Source organism: Perca fluviatilis, chromosome 19, assembly GCF_010015445.1.
Source record: "Perca fluviatilis chromosome 19, GENO_Pfluv_1.0, whole genome shotgun sequence".
Classification (NCBI taxonomy): Eukaryota; Metazoa; Chordata; class Actinopteri; order Perciformes; family Percidae; genus Perca; species Perca fluviatilis.
This window is the reverse complement of record NC_053130.1, coordinates 17,586,701-17,603,945: the sequence shown is the minus strand read 5'-3', so window position 1 is coordinate 17,603,945 and position 17,245 is coordinate 17,586,701. Positions and strand designations below refer to the sequence as shown.

The 17,245-nt window shown below is 40.2% G+C and overlaps 1 protein-coding gene across 2 annotated transcripts; it reads left to right on the top strand.

The window, feature by feature from the left end:
• The first annotated feature begins 18 nt into the window (after nucleotides 1-18).
• On the top strand, nucleotides 19-15,653 carry zfand4 (zinc finger, AN1-type domain 4). Of its 2 annotated transcripts, none has more exons than XM_039783690.1 (10): nucleotides 19-356; nucleotides 2,017-2,325; nucleotides 3,409-3,484; nucleotides 4,552-4,619; nucleotides 4,779-4,962; nucleotides 5,695-5,842; nucleotides 6,356-7,594; nucleotides 9,191-9,245; nucleotides 13,801-13,918; nucleotides 14,542-15,653. In XM_039783690.1, the coding sequence occupies exons 2-10, from the start codon at nucleotides 2,142-2,144 to the stop codon at nucleotides 14,675-14,677; spliced, it is 2,208 nt and encodes a 735-aa protein (XP_039639624.1). In that variant the 5' UTR covers nucleotides 19-356; nucleotides 2,017-2,141; the 3' UTR covers nucleotides 14,678-15,653. The 2 variants fall into 2 exon arrangements, with proteins under 2 accessions (XP_039639624.1, XP_039639623.1); XM_039783689.1 differs by having other exon boundaries at nucleotides 20-356; nucleotides 4,776-4,962.
• The last annotated feature ends 1,592 nt before the right edge of the window (nucleotides 15,654-17,245 follow it).

Below are 17,245 nucleotides of genomic sequence, written 5' to 3'. Positions count from 1 at the left end.
ATCCCTGGCGCTAATTGGTTCCTTTGTCTGTCAATCAAATGAGGTGACAAAGGTGTTGTTTAGACGCCTTTGACAGGTATGTCGCCAACAAGGGGGCCACGGCGACCTATAACGGATGACATGTCTATTTTGTTCCGTGTGTAGTTTTTAGGGTTAAACATGATGAAATGCTGCCTAGATGTGAAAGCAACGTCGACAGCTAACGTAACACCGGACTGAAGCCCATGGATGTAGCATAGCAGCCTGCTAGCCAACCACTGAGAAAGGTAGCCATTGTTTGAGTTGTTGGCTAACATGGCAACGGAAGCTAACAGCAGCTAGACGGGATTCACTGCCGTGTTACTGGTAAGATACTGGTAAGCAGGTTTTAATAATACGGTACCAACGTTAACCAATGTTTTAAACTACTTCGTGAAAATTGGGAGGTATAGCTAATTACTGCTTGTGTGACCTTTCTTTGCTAACGTTAGCCGGATTGAGGCGACTAAGAACTCCATTCACCTCCGTTGTCAGGCAGCTAGCTAGCTTAATGGCTAGGTAACGTTAACCTATTTAGTCTCTTTTCGCCGACCTGGCCTTTGGCTTCTACTGTGGTGGTGCGGTCAACCACCGTTGTATAAAAGGTTAAATGTAGTCAGAGGCAATCTGCATAACGTCATTTCGTCGCCTGTAACATGACAACCTAACCGCTTTCTTCAGAGACAGGCCTGTTTTGACAACCCTTAATTCTCTGAATGGGTTCACCTCAGGCCTCGTATGCTAACATTATAGAGCCAACAATCAGAGAGACAGTTCATCAATAGTGTTGTAAGTTACGCATTTTTGGGCATAAGTGGTTAACAGTTGAGCTCCTGTCAGGCCACAGTGAAGTGGAATATCTAATTTTAAAGGGTTAAATGTGGAATATAGCCTATGGTCTAGACAGCAGCTTGTGGACAACTGTACTCCAAAACACAAAGGGACAAAATCATATATAACGTAAATAGCTAATCAGTCACACACCCAGAACATATATATAATGGTTCCAAGGAGAAAAACTTAAGTTAATTAGCTCACTTAAATGTAAGTAATGGAAGGACACATAAACTAAAGTGTCGTGGGTTGTATGACCTAACATTATTTCAAATGTTGAATTCAGCTTGCTTCTTTTTTCAGAATAAATAAAAGCATGATTGGATTAAGCTGCCTCTCACATTCAATTTTGTAAGATGTTGGTGAGTCAAGTGATCTGTCAGAGGCCGCGGTCAGGCACAGGACACTTCATACCACTGATAGGCTTATGTAACACACCTGATCCTCTTGAATTTTGGCCAAGGCCTTATATGCTTCACTGAATTTTTCATGAGAGGATTGTGCATGTCTGTTGCCACTGATACATGCCCTTGTTCTAAAATAATTGCTCCTCCATATATTACAAGACAGTTTCAGTCTTGTGGACAGTTGTTTTTATTACTATGAGCATATTTTTGTCTATTACCACTAATAATAATAATAATAATAATAATAATAATAATAATAATAATAAATTGAATTCATGTAGCGCTTTTCACAAACTCAAAGTCGCTTTACAGGGTAGGTATAGATAATAAAGACAAACAAGCAAAACAAAACACTGGTCCATCCGAATTGCGTTGCCTACAAAACTACCTCATCGTGTACATAGCTCAGGCTTTAACATTATGTTATTCATTTTGTCAGTGCCCCACACGGGTGTGCAGTGTTTCCCATTTATAATTTGCCCAAAAATATATTTATGTCAGCAAAAAAATGCAGTTGCATACATGGATTTATTGAAAAGTCTGTCAAAATGGTGCATTTCATGTACAATCAAAAATGACTTGGCTATCAGAGGTTAAGTTTTGAATGCTATGTGAATTCTGAGCCGACTTCCAAAGCGTAGATTATCACAAATAAATTCCTCGACCTGTGGGAAGCTAGTTTGCAGGGAATGGTTAAACTAATCAAACCTTCTAAAAAGTTCTGATAATCATGCAGTGCTTTTGTTTCTACTCACAGCTGTGGTCATCCTGCATGATGTGTGATGGTCATGGGGCTAGTGAGCAGTGCCTGTCCCTCTCTCCGTCTTGGGCCAGCCCTCCCATTTAACCATATCCCCGAAGTCTCTCTCCCATCCTGCCAAGATGACCGACCGGAAGGAGCCACCCTTCTTTAATGACGACAGTGTGGGAGCTTTTCACTATAAGCTCCCTTTCTATGACTCTATGGAGCTCTTCATAGAGACCCTGACAGGGACCTGTTTTGAGCTGCGCGTGTTGCCCTTTGAGGCTGTCATTTCAGTCAAGGCAAAGATCCAGAGGCTGGAAGGTACAAAGCACACCAATGTGTAGTTTGCATGTTTTAGCCTACTGGGAATGGTGTCCATACTTTATAAGTCAAGGTATTGCACTGATTGAGCCAGCAAGCTGTATACATTTTTCGACCGACTAGGAAGATGAGAAGTAATTTGTTTGACCATTTTGTATAGTCTATTCAGTCTCTTGCCAGTTTTTCAGTCATGTGTGTTGCTCTGTGGAGTCAGTTTTGCAGCACAACTGTATCTTCTCAAAGTTTTAAGTTGTTTGTGCTGTTGACTTGGAGCAGAACTACTTACCACACTTAATGTAACATTGTGGGAAAAACAATAGATGCAAAAAAGTGGCAGGAAACTCATGGTTACACTCTAAATTAAGAGCACTTAGACTTATTGTCACTATACACCTTGATCATTGTTAGGGCTGTCGGTTTTTATTTGTAATTCAAGCTGTTGTGCGTTGGTAAAAAAAACAAAAAAACATTTGGGACCTTTTCATATCGTTTTCAGTTTTGATCAGAAAGGCCTCTCTGTGCTCTGTGTGTGAGGAGGTGTGACAGCCAGGCCAAATGTGTTTGTGATGGAGAAAACCACTCTGCAATGAAAGGACCAATGCTCACTCACTAACACTGGCTCACCTCCAGTGCCGGGTCAGCCAGTTCACTCATTGTGGGGACAGAGAGCTTCCTGACTACACATACACTCCATCTCATTTCAAGGAGTAGCTCTATAGAGCATCTGTATTAATTAGGCTGTCATCCTTCAACTGGAGTCTTATTATTTTAGTCTAATTTGCAATATTAGATACATTTGTAGACCTATAATAGTCCAACCAACCTCATGTATTTTACAGTTTTAGCTGTAAGATAAGCTGTCTTTATCGTGAGATAACACAAGATCATTTTTTTTTTTTTTTTTTTATGATTTGCCCTTTTTCATCAATTAACATAGTTCTGTCTTTAGGGGGCATACATGAATCATATTTAGTGATGTATGGATGCTTCTTTTGGCAGCATTCACAACTTGCCTGTCTGTCAGATTAGTGAACTTAGTATATGAAATATGAACAGGTCTTTGTCAATTTTGCTTGTTTAAAGGTATCCCTGTTGCCCAGCAACACCTTATCTGGAACAATCTGGAGCTGGATGATGAACACTGTCTACATGACTATGGGTAACTATATTCCTGCTGAATCTTTGCTGAGGCAAAATCACAAAGAAAACAAGACCAATTACTAGCAATATGTTGGAAAACACCTTGTGTACATTAAGAGTAATTTACATGTGCACTTTTAAAGCCTTCCTGCTGCAGTGGTAACTCCGTCTTAATTCAGTTCAACAAATCGTAAATGAGCCAGAGATGTAGACATGATGCGGATGAGAAATGTTGCATACTGGTCCTCTTTAGATAACTTGCCCCTCCACTCTTGCCAGTTCACGGGATGCAGACCTCACCCTCCAGTCCTCTGCTGACTGCAGATGGTGGTGTATTGTTATGAATGCTTGTCACTTAATTCTCCACATGAACAGCCTCTGGTGCTATCTTGCTAGACTCACCTAACACTATGCAGCATGCTTTTGATTTGATTTGATTTATTTGGATCTCCATTAGCTGGGGCCGTAGCCACAGCTATTCTTCCTGGAGTCCACCCACAACTTGTGCAGCTATACATTGACGTGCATCATTACATTAAAAACAACCACCAAAAAACAACATTCAATACATACAAGAAAAACAACGAAAATAATAACAAGACATAACAACATTCAACACAACACAGGACCTAGTTTAAATTATTCACAAACCGTAGAGATGAGATTATAACATTGTTCACTAATAATATGACCAAGCAAATGCACACAGAGAACCCTCAATGATACTAACGGCATTCATTAAGTATTATCCAATACAGAGTTCTGCTCAGCTAGGAGATGTTCTTTAAGTAATACTTTGAATTGAGGTTTTCTATTTTCTTGAATGACATGACTAGGCATTGTATTCCAATTAATCATGGCTCTATATATTACAGTGTTTTTCCCTTTTGTTTGTTCTTACTTTAGGTTTTTAACTTTTTGAAGTTTTAGAATCAAGAGGTGTAGAGTAAGGTAATGAAACAAGAAACAAATGTTTCAGAGGAATTCCCAGTTGTGCCAGTTACAATAACAATAACACTGGGGAAAAGGTTACAATACTCTTCACTTATTCTGCTGTATTGATCGTCGGTCTGTTTGTGTTTGCAGCATTGCAGAGGGCTGCACTTTGAAACTGGTCTTAGCTATGAGGGGAGGCCCAATTAATACCAGGAGAGGTAAGGAAACTGGAACTGTACCAAGGAACTGTACACTCACATGGCAGCTGGACATCTGTTGTTTACCATTATATCAAAAGATTTTTCATAAATTCGCTAACACATTTGGGAATTTAAATCGTTTTAACCACAGAACCCTCTCTCTTCTGTTGTCAGTAGCCATGGAGGATCCTATCAAAGAGGTGACTGACCTGATGGAGAGCACAACGGAGGAGGGATGTGAGAAAAGCCTGGCTAACAAGCAGGTTACATTTGTGGTCTATCGTGAAAATGACCAGCTAAACTTCTTCCGGGTGGTCGACAGGGGAGATGGAACCCTGACCCCTCTGTCTGAATCTCTGAGGTTGGGATATTGTCATACTGTCCTTGTTGTTGTTGTTGTTGTTGTTTTTTGTTTTTAAATTGTATTTTTATTGAGCACTGATAGTACAGCATATGTACATAGATACATTCACAAAAGAACTATGAACCAATGCTCACATCGTTATTTTGTATGAATTATTGCCCCCCCAGAACACATAGGACACCTATCCAGAAAGTAGAAAGGATAATAATAGTAACAATAATAACAATAATGATAATACTAAAAAAGGTAAAAAAAATATATATATACACACACACAGACACGCACACAGACACACACACACACAAAATAAAAACAAACATAGGCTCACTATTGTTGAAGTTGTGTACTGTCCTTGTTGTTTTTAAGCACAAGTATTATATCATTGTATTATCAGTCCAAATACTAAACTATGCATATAAAAGGAATTGGGCCTGGGGTTAGCTCACATTGGTCATCATTAAAAATACAGTAACATATGAAATATAAACTAGACTATTGCATTAGGTTCTGAGTACTCAGAATGGTGCAAAAAAAGGCACAAATAGGAAAAAACTGGATAAATAAGTATAAATAACGAATTATACATCTAGTGTGGAGTTGAGTAATAAACATTGATTATCCAGTGGTAGTCGTAGCACTGAGTTAAGTGAGCAGGGCCACTGAAGAGACTGCCGACGGCTTTGTTCAATCACTAATCGGAAGAGTGTTTTTGCCCCTCATATTTTCCAGTGGTGGCTCGGTGTACAATGTGTGTGCAGAGGAGGAGGAGGAAGGTGCGAGTTCTGCAGTTGAACAGCAAAGCCTTGAGAACTCCATCACCATGAACAAAATTAAGCTACTCAAAGCCAAGATGGAGGACATGAACCTCAACAAGAAGGTTGGAAGAAACTGCGATCACAAAAACCTATTAAAATTGTACGGCCTATCAGAGAGGGCAAATGTGGCCTCCACACATTATTTATTTTCACACCATTTTGAATGTAGGCATGCTATGAAAAACGGGAATTGTCCTCTTTCTGTGAAAGCCATTCTTCAAGCCATTTTTTTTTTTTCAATTCCTAAAATAATAAAAACCAAATAGAATCCTGCTTTTCATAATCATAGACTGAAAATGGTAGCCTGCAACAATTTTGCATAATGCAGATGTACTGCGTCAAACAATAATTTGCATATGTTTGTAAGAGGATAGATCTTTTCATGATTATAGGCTCTTTAAAGATTTTTTTATGCTTTATAATTAATTTATACAAGCAGCCTAAATCAAGTGAGGAGATAATCACTATGATTTTATAATTTTACAGAACGGGGAAAAATACTGAAAATGTACAGTATGTTTGAAAGGGTGCTGTGGTATAATCTAACTGCCTCTGTCTGTGTCTCTGTCCTCCAGCCGAAGAAGTCGGCAAAGGTAAAACCACGGCCCCCCGTTAGCCCACAACCCTGCGGTGGCTCTCTAGGACTTTCCAACACACGTCACCATCATCGCCTCTTTCGTTCCCACCCCCAGATCAACCAGCCGTGGCAATCAAATGCACAACTACCTCCAATCACAGATCATGAATCTATAGACCCCTCCCCACCGTCTTCTGCTGCAACCTCTGCCCCTTTTTCTATCCCTAGACGACCCCCTCCCTCTTTGTCCTCGCCTTCTTGTTATATGCTTCAGGAGGAGGAGCCATGGGAGACATGCCCACCATTTGCAAAGATCCGGCCCCCTCCTAAAGTGTCCCGGTTGGACATTGGCAGCACCAGATTGATGAGGGACTGTGTGTACCCTCAGCTCCCTCCGCTGTGTATCAGGGGGCCACCTGAAGCCACCTTTGACCCCGCTGAGCCTGCAGGGGAGGCAGTCGGGCTGAGTTTATTAGAGGAAGCTCCTGGGCTGGTGGTGCCAGCACAACCTGGAGCTCCATTTGGGGAACTGTTAGACCCTCTGGGTCTGGATGTGTCCACACAGCCAGAGGGAGGTCGTCGGTCCCTCGAGGTTGGGGCTCAGCACCAGTTTCCGCTCTCCCCCTCCCCACTCAGTACCTGGACACTTGGGACAAGTGATACTTTCACCAGCAGAGGTCAGAGGACACAGCTCGGCACACCATTTCATATCAGCCCCCCCTCTCCTTTGCCCGTTTCCACCTCATCATCCACTTCTACCAGGCCGCTGCCTCAGGCTTTTGATTCCACTCTCTCCTGTTTACAGCCCAACCTTCAAGCACAATCCTCAGCACAAGTGAAGCCAGCCAGCACATCCCCTCATCCCTCCACCACCTTGTCAACTCATCCACCACGCCTTTGTGGTGTTAAAGTGGAGTCACCTGGCAAAAGGCCAGAGCTTATCTCGAAGAGGGAAGCAAGAGGCATCACTAAGATAGCCAACCAAGCATCGAAGGAGCCACTGGGTACCCTAAACGACTCTGAACTCTTAGCGTCTCTCTCCACAAGGGCTGCAGATAGCAGCAGCAACAGGAAGGATGGCTTTGGAGAGAGTCTGGGACTGGCATTGCCCCCTGCCACTGCCTCAGGACTGAGCAGCCTTGGCTCCAGGCTGCCATCCATCCCAACTAACAGGCTTCTTCAGGATGATCTGATAAGACAAATGTCACCTTTACACCGAGCAGCAGCCTCTTACATGGTGAGTACAGAGAGGTGTCAGTGTTTGCTGCTCAGATTGGATCTGTGGAATAGTTTTTAATCCTCAATTTGTGTTTTATTCTCCGAATAATTTGAGTGTTTAAGTATTTGTACTGTTCCAAGGCTACGCTAAGCTGGGCTCGTAGAACAAAGCTTTCCAGGGTCCTTCGTCAGCGTCGGGACTCCGTGAGCCCGTTCTGAGTTCAGGTTTTAAAAGGTGTATTTATAAAAAAAAAGAAATTCAGTTTTCCAAAATGTTTGTCTCCAGCGTGTGTGGCCTTTAGCGTCCGTCCGCTTCAGGCTCTCCGCCTCTGCTTCCTGAATCAAAATCCCCACACGCCTGCAATGGCTGGGTTAAATCAGATCAGCTACATCACGCCCCCTCATGTGACGTGTCAGTCTGACCCTGTCCATCAGCTAACCACGCCCACTTCTCTAAAGACTCTACACTGATATCATAACAGTACTTTTTTTTCTTTTTTTTTTAAACAATGTATTCTGTAAAGTGCATTCACTAAATATTAGTAATAATGACTACCAGAACTTATACTATGCTCATCCCAACCCACAAAGGTAGCATATGCTTAAAAGTAAAGTAGGAGTGGTTGATGTGAAATTCTTTTTGATATAATTGTCACAGCAATGTCTTGATATGACAGTCACTGAATTGTTGAAGAAGATCGGAATCAGTTTAAAGGTCCCATGACATGGTGCTCTTTGGATGCTTTTATATAGGCCTTAGTGGTCCCCTAATACTGTATCTGAAGTCGGTTTATACCTATCACCATTTCTAGCCACTGGGGGACCATAGGCAGGCTGGGGAAACTCATATTAATGTTAAAAAACCTCATAAACTGAATTTTTCAGGCCATGGGACCTTTAAACACAGTAACTCAGATTGCTTTATTTTTTTAGTAGCCCGAAATAGATTTTTTTTTAAATCCAACTGTCATTTAGAGATGAAAATTGTCGGTCGTGATAGGAGTTTTGCCCCGAGATGGGGTGATAATAGAAGCTTCAAGCTCTAGAGCAAAAAGAAAGAGAGAAAATACCCATACATAGCTTTTCATTTTAAATAGGTTATAAAAATGCTGTAGTTGGACTTCATCAGACATTAACCCATATGTGACACGGTATACTGCATGTAAGGTTCAATTGATACAATGTGAAAATGTAATGTATCAAAATGTATCAAGCAATATTCACTGCCTTGTAAATAAGTTTGATGCACAAGGAGAAATGCAAATATTATGATTCATGGGAAATGGCTAAGGTCTATCAAAAATAACCTTTGAGTCCATCTTGTAATGATCTCCCCTTCTGTTAGGAACATCAGTTCTCTCACAACCATATTAGTTTTCTCAGTGTCTTTTTGTGTACATAAACACCTGTGTATAATTCAGATGATATACACCTCTTGTTATGTATGGTTCATCCCTAGTGATACTTTGTATTACTTCACCAGTAATAGTGACAACTTAAAGCTCTTTTCCAGCTCAACATTGAGTAAAACATTTAGATTTTTCTCAAGAAAAAGCAGTGCTATTGTTGTATTGTTTTGCTCTAAACATATGTCATGTTGCTGTTGTTTTCTCAGGCCACCAACACTCTTGAATCAGCCAGGGGAGTTATGACTTCATTCGGGAGATTAGGTAAGGGAGACGCACAAAGAAAGTGTTGAATTGTGGTGGTAGGATTGCTCATTTTAGTTGTGGATTTTACAGCCATCTGCTGTACCAGAGTGCATTGTAGCCAAATGGTTCTGAACTAACGATGCAGGTCTTGAGAGGTGCAGTCGCATATGGAAAGGATGTTGTTATGTGAAATCCTTCAGTGCATGATGTGTGAGCGCTACAACAAAGCACCGCAGTGGTTTTAAATATTCATTATTGCTATAACTGCAGAAGCAGAACAAACAACAGAAGGTGCCAGGCCTACACACAAGCACACTCACTTATTTATGTCATCCACTGATATGCTTAGGCTATAAATTAAATTTTTTTATTTAACCTTTACTTATCCAGGTAAGTCGATTGAGAACAAATTCTCATTTACAACGACAACCTGTCGCATTTACACAGTTACACATTCATACCTGGAAGCTGCCCAGTACAACCACAGTCTGATCTACTGGCCACTGAAGCGGTTGGGGTTAAGGGCCTTGCTCAAGGGCACCTCAGTGGCGGTAATGAGGGAGGGACAAGCGCTGCTCTTTTCACTTCCTTACCCAGATTTTATCCTGTCCTTGGGATTGAACCGGCAACCTCCCGGTCACAAGCTTGCTTCTTTAACCTTTAGGCCACTACTGCCTAAAATATATATCAAGTAGTGAGTCAAGCTACTTTTTTTCTAATACTGGACATTTGTTTATCAGTGTTTCCCTCAGGCTGAGCATTTACAGTATTGATGGTGTTCAAAGAATCGACTCAACAACCCAACTAAAGAAACTATGTTCAACTGCATTTACACACAGAAAGGAATAAATGATATCTACAGAAATTATTTTGGTATTTGAGTGGCCTTCCAAAAGACATACCATCTATCAGAGCCACTAAGTATGCTGACTATGGTATTCACACCTCAGTGGGTCATTAAAAATAGATTAATTTAGTCCTTAAAAGATTAATTTGAAACTCTTGGCAGTAATTACAGCTTCTGGTCTTTTTGGGGTTACCGTTCCTCGCTTTACACAGCTACACTGTTCTCTCGTTCTTCTACATATTGTAGATGCTCATAAGCAGTAGGGGTGTAAGAAAAAATCGATACACTTGAATATCGCTATATTTTATTTTGTAATACTGTATTGATTTTCAAAAAGGCAATATTGATTTATTTTTTTAATGTTCAAAAATATTCATGTAAGACAGTGCTTCACGTTGATGTTGTGTTTAAACCCCCTAACGCTAAATGGCTATGCTGAGACACACCACTAGTGTCCTTGCCTAACAGTGCCTAGCAGTGCCTGACTTTTTGCTAGAAGCTAACAATGTAGCTATGGCTGATCTTTAGCCTACTTTAGCATATTCAAATTAGCTCACTAAGAACCTGTGAACCACAATCCCAAACTGGCAGTTTGATTTTCTGTGTACGAACATAATGTCTTTTTTTAAATATTAGTTTTAATAAAATTATGCTTAAAAAAAATCCCAATATATTGCCTTATGCACAGTATCGAAATATATTGAATCGTGACCCATGTATCGTATGGCCAGATTCTTGCCAATACACAGCCCTAATAAGCAGTCAGAAAATGTGGGCATTCTTGGAAAAACTCAATATATATTTTCAGTGGGGTTCAAGTCTGGACTCTGGATATAACTCTGGCTCTCCTTGAGTGGCCTCTTCACTCTGTTATTGCTCTGACTATGTTGTTGTGCTGATAAGTGAGGCATCCCTCCACTGAGATTTTCATGTGCTCTCTATTTTTTTTATATATTGTAACATCATTTATGGTTTCCTCAGTCAGGACATAGTCCACTTCAGTCTGATATAAGAAACATCCTCATAATGATGATGCATGATGTTCCGCTGGCTGTTTGCCAGTTTTACACTGTGGACATAATAGCACTTGGCATTCATTGCACCAGACCAAAGAGTCTTTTCCTTCATACTTTGAGTTTTTTAAGTACAGCTTGATAAGTTGTTTTAGTGACTTCTCTAGGATAAAACTAAGGAAAATAAAAGGAAATGCATCTAAGATCAATCTGGTCATAACAATCTGAATGCACACATTATGTAAATGAGACTGGTTTTGTTCATAGACTGTATAATATTAATGGACAAAGCATCCAGTTCAGCGAAGTGCTGCAATGCGGAAGTGCCTTAAACCTGCATTCTATCTGAATTCCAGCAGGGGGCGACACGTGCGGTTGCAAAAGGAGTTCGGTTTCTGTAGAAGTCTATGAGAAAGTGAAAGTGATCCACTTCTCACTTGATTTATTACCTCAGTAAACATTTTCATAATGGGTTTATGGTCTCAATAGCTAGTTTTAAGTCTCCTGCAATACAGAGTGATGTAAATGTTTTGAATTTTGGTCTCGTTGATTTTAAAATCGGCGCTAAAGCAGGGGCTCGATGGTGTTTTTTGCCCCCAACTGCTCCTTCCAGGCAGCGCTGCGACCGCTGCCTTCAAGGCACCTAACCCTAACCTGAACCTTAACCCTAACCCCAACCAGTGCCTCCCAACGGCGCCTTCCAGGCAGCGCTGCCTGGAAGGCGCCGTTGGGGGCAAAAAACACCGATAAACAAAGCAGGGGGTGTTTTAGGGCATGGCTATGATGTGATTACCAGTGAAAGTGTGTAACGTAACAGAGTGTAAACAGCTCCTCCCTCACTCTTCCCTCTTGTCTAAAATCGTCACATCTGCAACCAGGATGGCTGCGCCCGTAACGGCAAACTTGACGACTCATAGCAGATTTCCACAAACCGATGGGTAACGTCACACATGCTCTGTCCATTAATATTATACAGTCTATGGTTTTGTTGCAAAAATGGGTTCTCCCTGTGTCACAATTGGGTAATGTCTAGGTCAAATCGGGATGTCCCTAACTGCTCTGCCAAATCTAGTTGGTAACTCTTTATTTTACAAGTCTGTTTTTACCATAATAATTTCCCAGCGTTTTCCTGAAACAAACTGTATAATTTGGTACTAATTATAGAAAAAATAGACACTGTGTTCAGTTGGATAGTTTCCATTAGTAAAGAAATGAGAACTGATTATTTACATCGGTTTAAATGGAGCTATTTCAAGGAAGAAGTTTTTCCCTAGAATAATTACTACTTCGTAACTTCCTTGGAAATTATTAGAAAATGCAGCTCTATTGTTCATAGAAACCCATTGTGCTCCTGGTACACCAGCTTTGACAAACTTCTCAATTAGCTCCATTAAAACATTGGAACCTTTTCCTATGTTATCAGTGACTGAACTGCAGAGCAACACAAACAAAACACAACCAGGAGTTTAAATGAAGATATCAACATTGACAGCAAGTGTGACACAAGCTGGGGCGACCCCCTAGCTCACCCAGTAGAGTGTGCACCCCATGTAGGCTTAGTCCTTGGCAGCGGCCCGGGTTCGAATCTGACCCACAGCCCTTTGCTACAGCCCTTTCCTGTTTTCAAGCTATCTTTTCAATTAAAGGCCATTTAAAAACCCAAAAAATAATCCAAAAAAAAGTGTGACACAAGCTGAGGTACCTTTTGTCTCTCAGTGCACCATGTCCCTACAGTGCTACTGTGCACATATCAGAACAATCCTAATCCAACTCATTTAATACGGAGGGTATTTAATGAGATTAGGATTGGGAGCAAAGAAAACGTGATTTGGACAGCCCTTAATAAAAATGTAATCAAATTCAAGTTAAGTCAACTAAATGAGCATGTGGAAAATGGGCTTGGGTTTGAATGCATTTGAAACCACTGTATTGAGTATGGCTGCAGGTTAAAGTGCACAAAACAAATAAAAATCCAATTCCACGCCCAGCTGCTTGACAGCGAGTTTCCTGTACCTTCGTCACAGAGCTGTCAGTTTTTTCTGTACGTTCCCGTATCCCCACGGCTCACAAACCCTGCCGAGCTGCATGCTTCCACAGACACGATTATCACGGGTACAAGCTGACATAAGCCAGTGTTCCCTAACGTAGGAAATTAACATGTTTTCTAAAATATTTTCTAACATTATGACTAGTAATTGTTCATATGAGGACATGATGACGTCACTAATTTACTGCTGTTTACATCTAATTTAGTTGACTACAATCATTTTAAAATGTGCACTGTATCATAAACCAAGCTTGAAATTAATTGTCAGAACTCACAAGAAATCCTAGATGAAAAGACATGAATGGGACAGTGTGAACACTTTTTGACAGATTATTTTCTGGCAGTTTTTTCCCTGTTGGTGTCAGGTGACAGACATTCATTTTTTTTAATGGCTTCATGATTTCTGTGATGGATCTTGCATGAGCAAATTTCTGTCTGTGAAATGCTAAAGAAAGCACAAATGAAAGCAAAGTTTGTATAATGTTCCTAAAATCTCCAGTTATGCTGTGTGCAGACATCAGGGGCCCTTGAAATTATTTTATTTTTACAGAAGAGAGCCAAGTTACGTGACTGGACTGTGTGTACATTATTACAAACTTTTTCACTACACGATCAGTAATTCCACACTGACTCCTATGAAGTAAATATTTCTATTTCTATTCTCAGGCACACCAACATACCACCTACCTCCAGTCAAGGCTCCCACAGGCAGCAAGAAGAAGAGCTCAAAGCATTGCTTCCTCTGTGGCAAGAAGACTGGCCTGGCCACCAGCTACGAGTGCAGGTACAACTGCCTCCAGCATTTCCACCTGCACGCACGCACGCACTCACTCACTCACTCACCCCACTCGCTGCCTGACTCTAAATCAAATCTCCCCCTATTTTTCATTCTTGTCCTTGAAGCAGCCATTTCAGTAGAAAGTGGTCTTTTCCTAGTTCATCATTTCGTCTATCTCTCCAGTGAAAACGCTTCTCTGTTATTAACATTATCAAAGTTTCTCTCTACGACATCCGTGTGGATCACTTCCCCCTCTCGGGCCTCGTCCTGGGCACACCCTGAATCTGACGCAACAGTGTGTAACGTAGAGCTCCCAACTGTGTTCAAAAGACTAACTCTGATGTTTCTGTGATAAAATGAGTAATGTAATTTACTCAATATTAGTGCCCATAAATGAAATAAATTACAGAATGTAAGTAATAGAAATAGTGTTGCACACGAGGAGGCTTTCAGTCTGTGAAAACCTTGCAATGGAGGTGTCCATTCATGCTCAGCAGAATAGCTGGATGATTGAGCAGATGATGTTTGCTGACTGTGAGGTCTGTCAGGAAACACACTATAAATATACAAAGTATTGTTTCTAGATCTTTGCATAAATACCAAAATAACTGTTTATCTAAATCTTTCAGGTGTGGTCACAATTTCTGTGCCACCCACCGCTACGCAGAGACGCATGACTGCACTTATGACTACAAGAGTGCCGGACGGAGATTTCTGCAAGAAACCAACCCTCTCATTAGTGCTCCCAAGCTGCCTAAGATCTAGACCCGACAAACACTCGCCTCTTCATAGAGGAAGACCAGCCTGAAGAAATACAGGTCAAACCGACTGAATGGAAGAGATTCTGCAAAATCATTTCTAGTAGAACGAAGGAACTAATTCACCACTGTGTGCTTTTTTTTTTTTTTTTTTTTTTTTTTTTTTTTATCTATCAGCCAGGTTTGCTTAACATTTTAATAAAATAGTCTGTAAATCCAAGTGTGAACTGACACGTAGACTGAAATGGCAAAGACCTAATGATCTCTAATTGAAAATGTGAAGATGTTTATCATTTTTATCTGTTACCTTGTTCTTTTTCTATTGTGTCAAAACAAAACAAAAAATACTGTGCTTGTATGTAGGTCGTTTTTGCTAAATATATCTGCTGCACATTTTAGTTTTGTCAGCCTTTTGTTTTTAAAGATAGGCCCGCTGATGACTTTTCATTCGACAAGTCTTTGACAGATGCACTTTAGAACTATCATATTTATACGTTTGACTTTCCTTATTGTGGGGGGAAGGATACTTAAATTTCTGTTTGTGTTATGAAGTGTTTAAATTGTCGTCATCCAGATTGTTATATTCTTCACCTCTAAATGTCTTTCTTACATGGGCACATACATACCGACATCACTAACAATATTTCCTAAAGATAACAGTACACCCACTTATTGATGAAATACTTAATATTTATTATTAATAAATCGTACTTATTTAAATTTAAGGTTGGTTTTAAAATAGCAAGTATGCAATGTGTGTAGGTGTGAATGTCAGTTGTAATCTGTAATCCTATCAAGTAAACGTTATTAGGATTGGGGGGAGGGGGTGCTTATGGTATTTATGTCTACAAGTAAGGTGGTTGCCATAAAAAAATCTTTTTTAAGTCTTTTTTTTTTTTTTTATTGCTCAGCTGTTGCAAAAATGTTAAATACTGTTTATAATATCTACAGGGGTTTGATCTAATAAAGTTTCTTTCCATGCATACTGTACATCACTGTGTTTTGATCCAACACCTGTCTAATTTTATTTTTTATTTTTACAGATAGCCCTGCACATTGAATGTTTGACCTTTCCTGCTGCTAGCTCTTAATAGTTGTCATACATGTATCGCTGTGAAGTAGATGAGAAACTGTTTATCACAGACTCATTTTTGCGGCTTGTTCCTTAGCACCAAGATTAAATTATTTTTGCACCTGTTGAACATGTAGAACCTGTAGACCCCCCCATCTGATAGGACTGTCCACAGGTAGATTGATCCCAATAGGCCTTATGCCAATGGTTCATTTGAAAATGCAGTCGACATATTAATAGTTTTTTCAGGGAGAGCACAGGTGCAAAATACAAACTAATACAGGAAGGTTGAGTGCATATAATGTTGCAATCAGTACATTTGAGCAACACTTAGAAATGTAAATATTTTAGTTTTCTTTGCTGGTGAGTCACTGAGTAGAAAGGTTCAAATGAGCAGTAGAGACTTTGCTCTCACTTTGGATGCTGTTCCTGTGCAACAGACAAACCCTGACCTATGTCACGTCTCAGTGTTTGTGGCTTTACTTTTTCCCTTCATGTTGTCTGGCTTTGATCCAAGGTAATTGGGCTGTGCAGCATATACAGCTGAAACGCTGCCTTCTCTCATGGCAGATAAATGCACCTAAACATGGCAGGGGCTTCTTTTTTTAGGAGTGAGTTTATAGGCATCTACAGATATTTTAGAAAAATACATCATGCTGATTTTATTTCAAACTCCTCAGTGCAGCAGCAAGAAGTACTATTTTTATTTTGCAAAGTTTCTGTCAATTTGAAGGATTTGTTTTGACAGCTTGTCAAGTGGCCTCTCAAAAGTGGTGAATATATATTTAAAAAAAATAAACACCATGTCAAAGTAAATAATACTATAATAATTCTAATAAAAGACTCCATGGTGACCATTGCCACTATATGGGAAAGCCTGGCCACTCCATTGGCTATCACACACACCAATGCTTTTCGTTTCAGTTTGTCCAATACTTTGGTTTATAACCAAATACCTGCAAAACTAATGACATTCCCATTTACCTAAGATATACTTTGTGTTTAGTGCTAATTAGCTAAGCATGCTAACGTGCTAAACTAGGATGGTGAAAATAATAAATGTTACATCTGCTAAACATCGGCATGTTAGCATTGTGAGCATGTTAGCATTTAGCTCAAAGCACCACTGTGCCTAAGTACCACCCATAGACTGTATATAATGTATATAAATGGTAAAGTATACAGAGCAGCTAGCATGACTGTGAATGATTTTCATTTCCCCACAAGATAATAGGGGCTTATTTTAGATAATTTACCCAAATGTTGGCATCCTCTAACCTTTGCTAATTCAGGGTTACATCAAAAAGCCATTAAAGCTATGTATGATTCCTGATGGTGAACTTGGTGCTTATCACTGTTGCATGAGTGAATGAAAGAGTGAGTGACCTACAATTGTGACTATGCTGGCCTCCGGTGCTGCACCACACAGAAAAACACTGAAGACACAAATGTCTGTGCTCCCCTAAACACTATTCTCATTTTGGCCGCCCCTGTAAAAGTTGT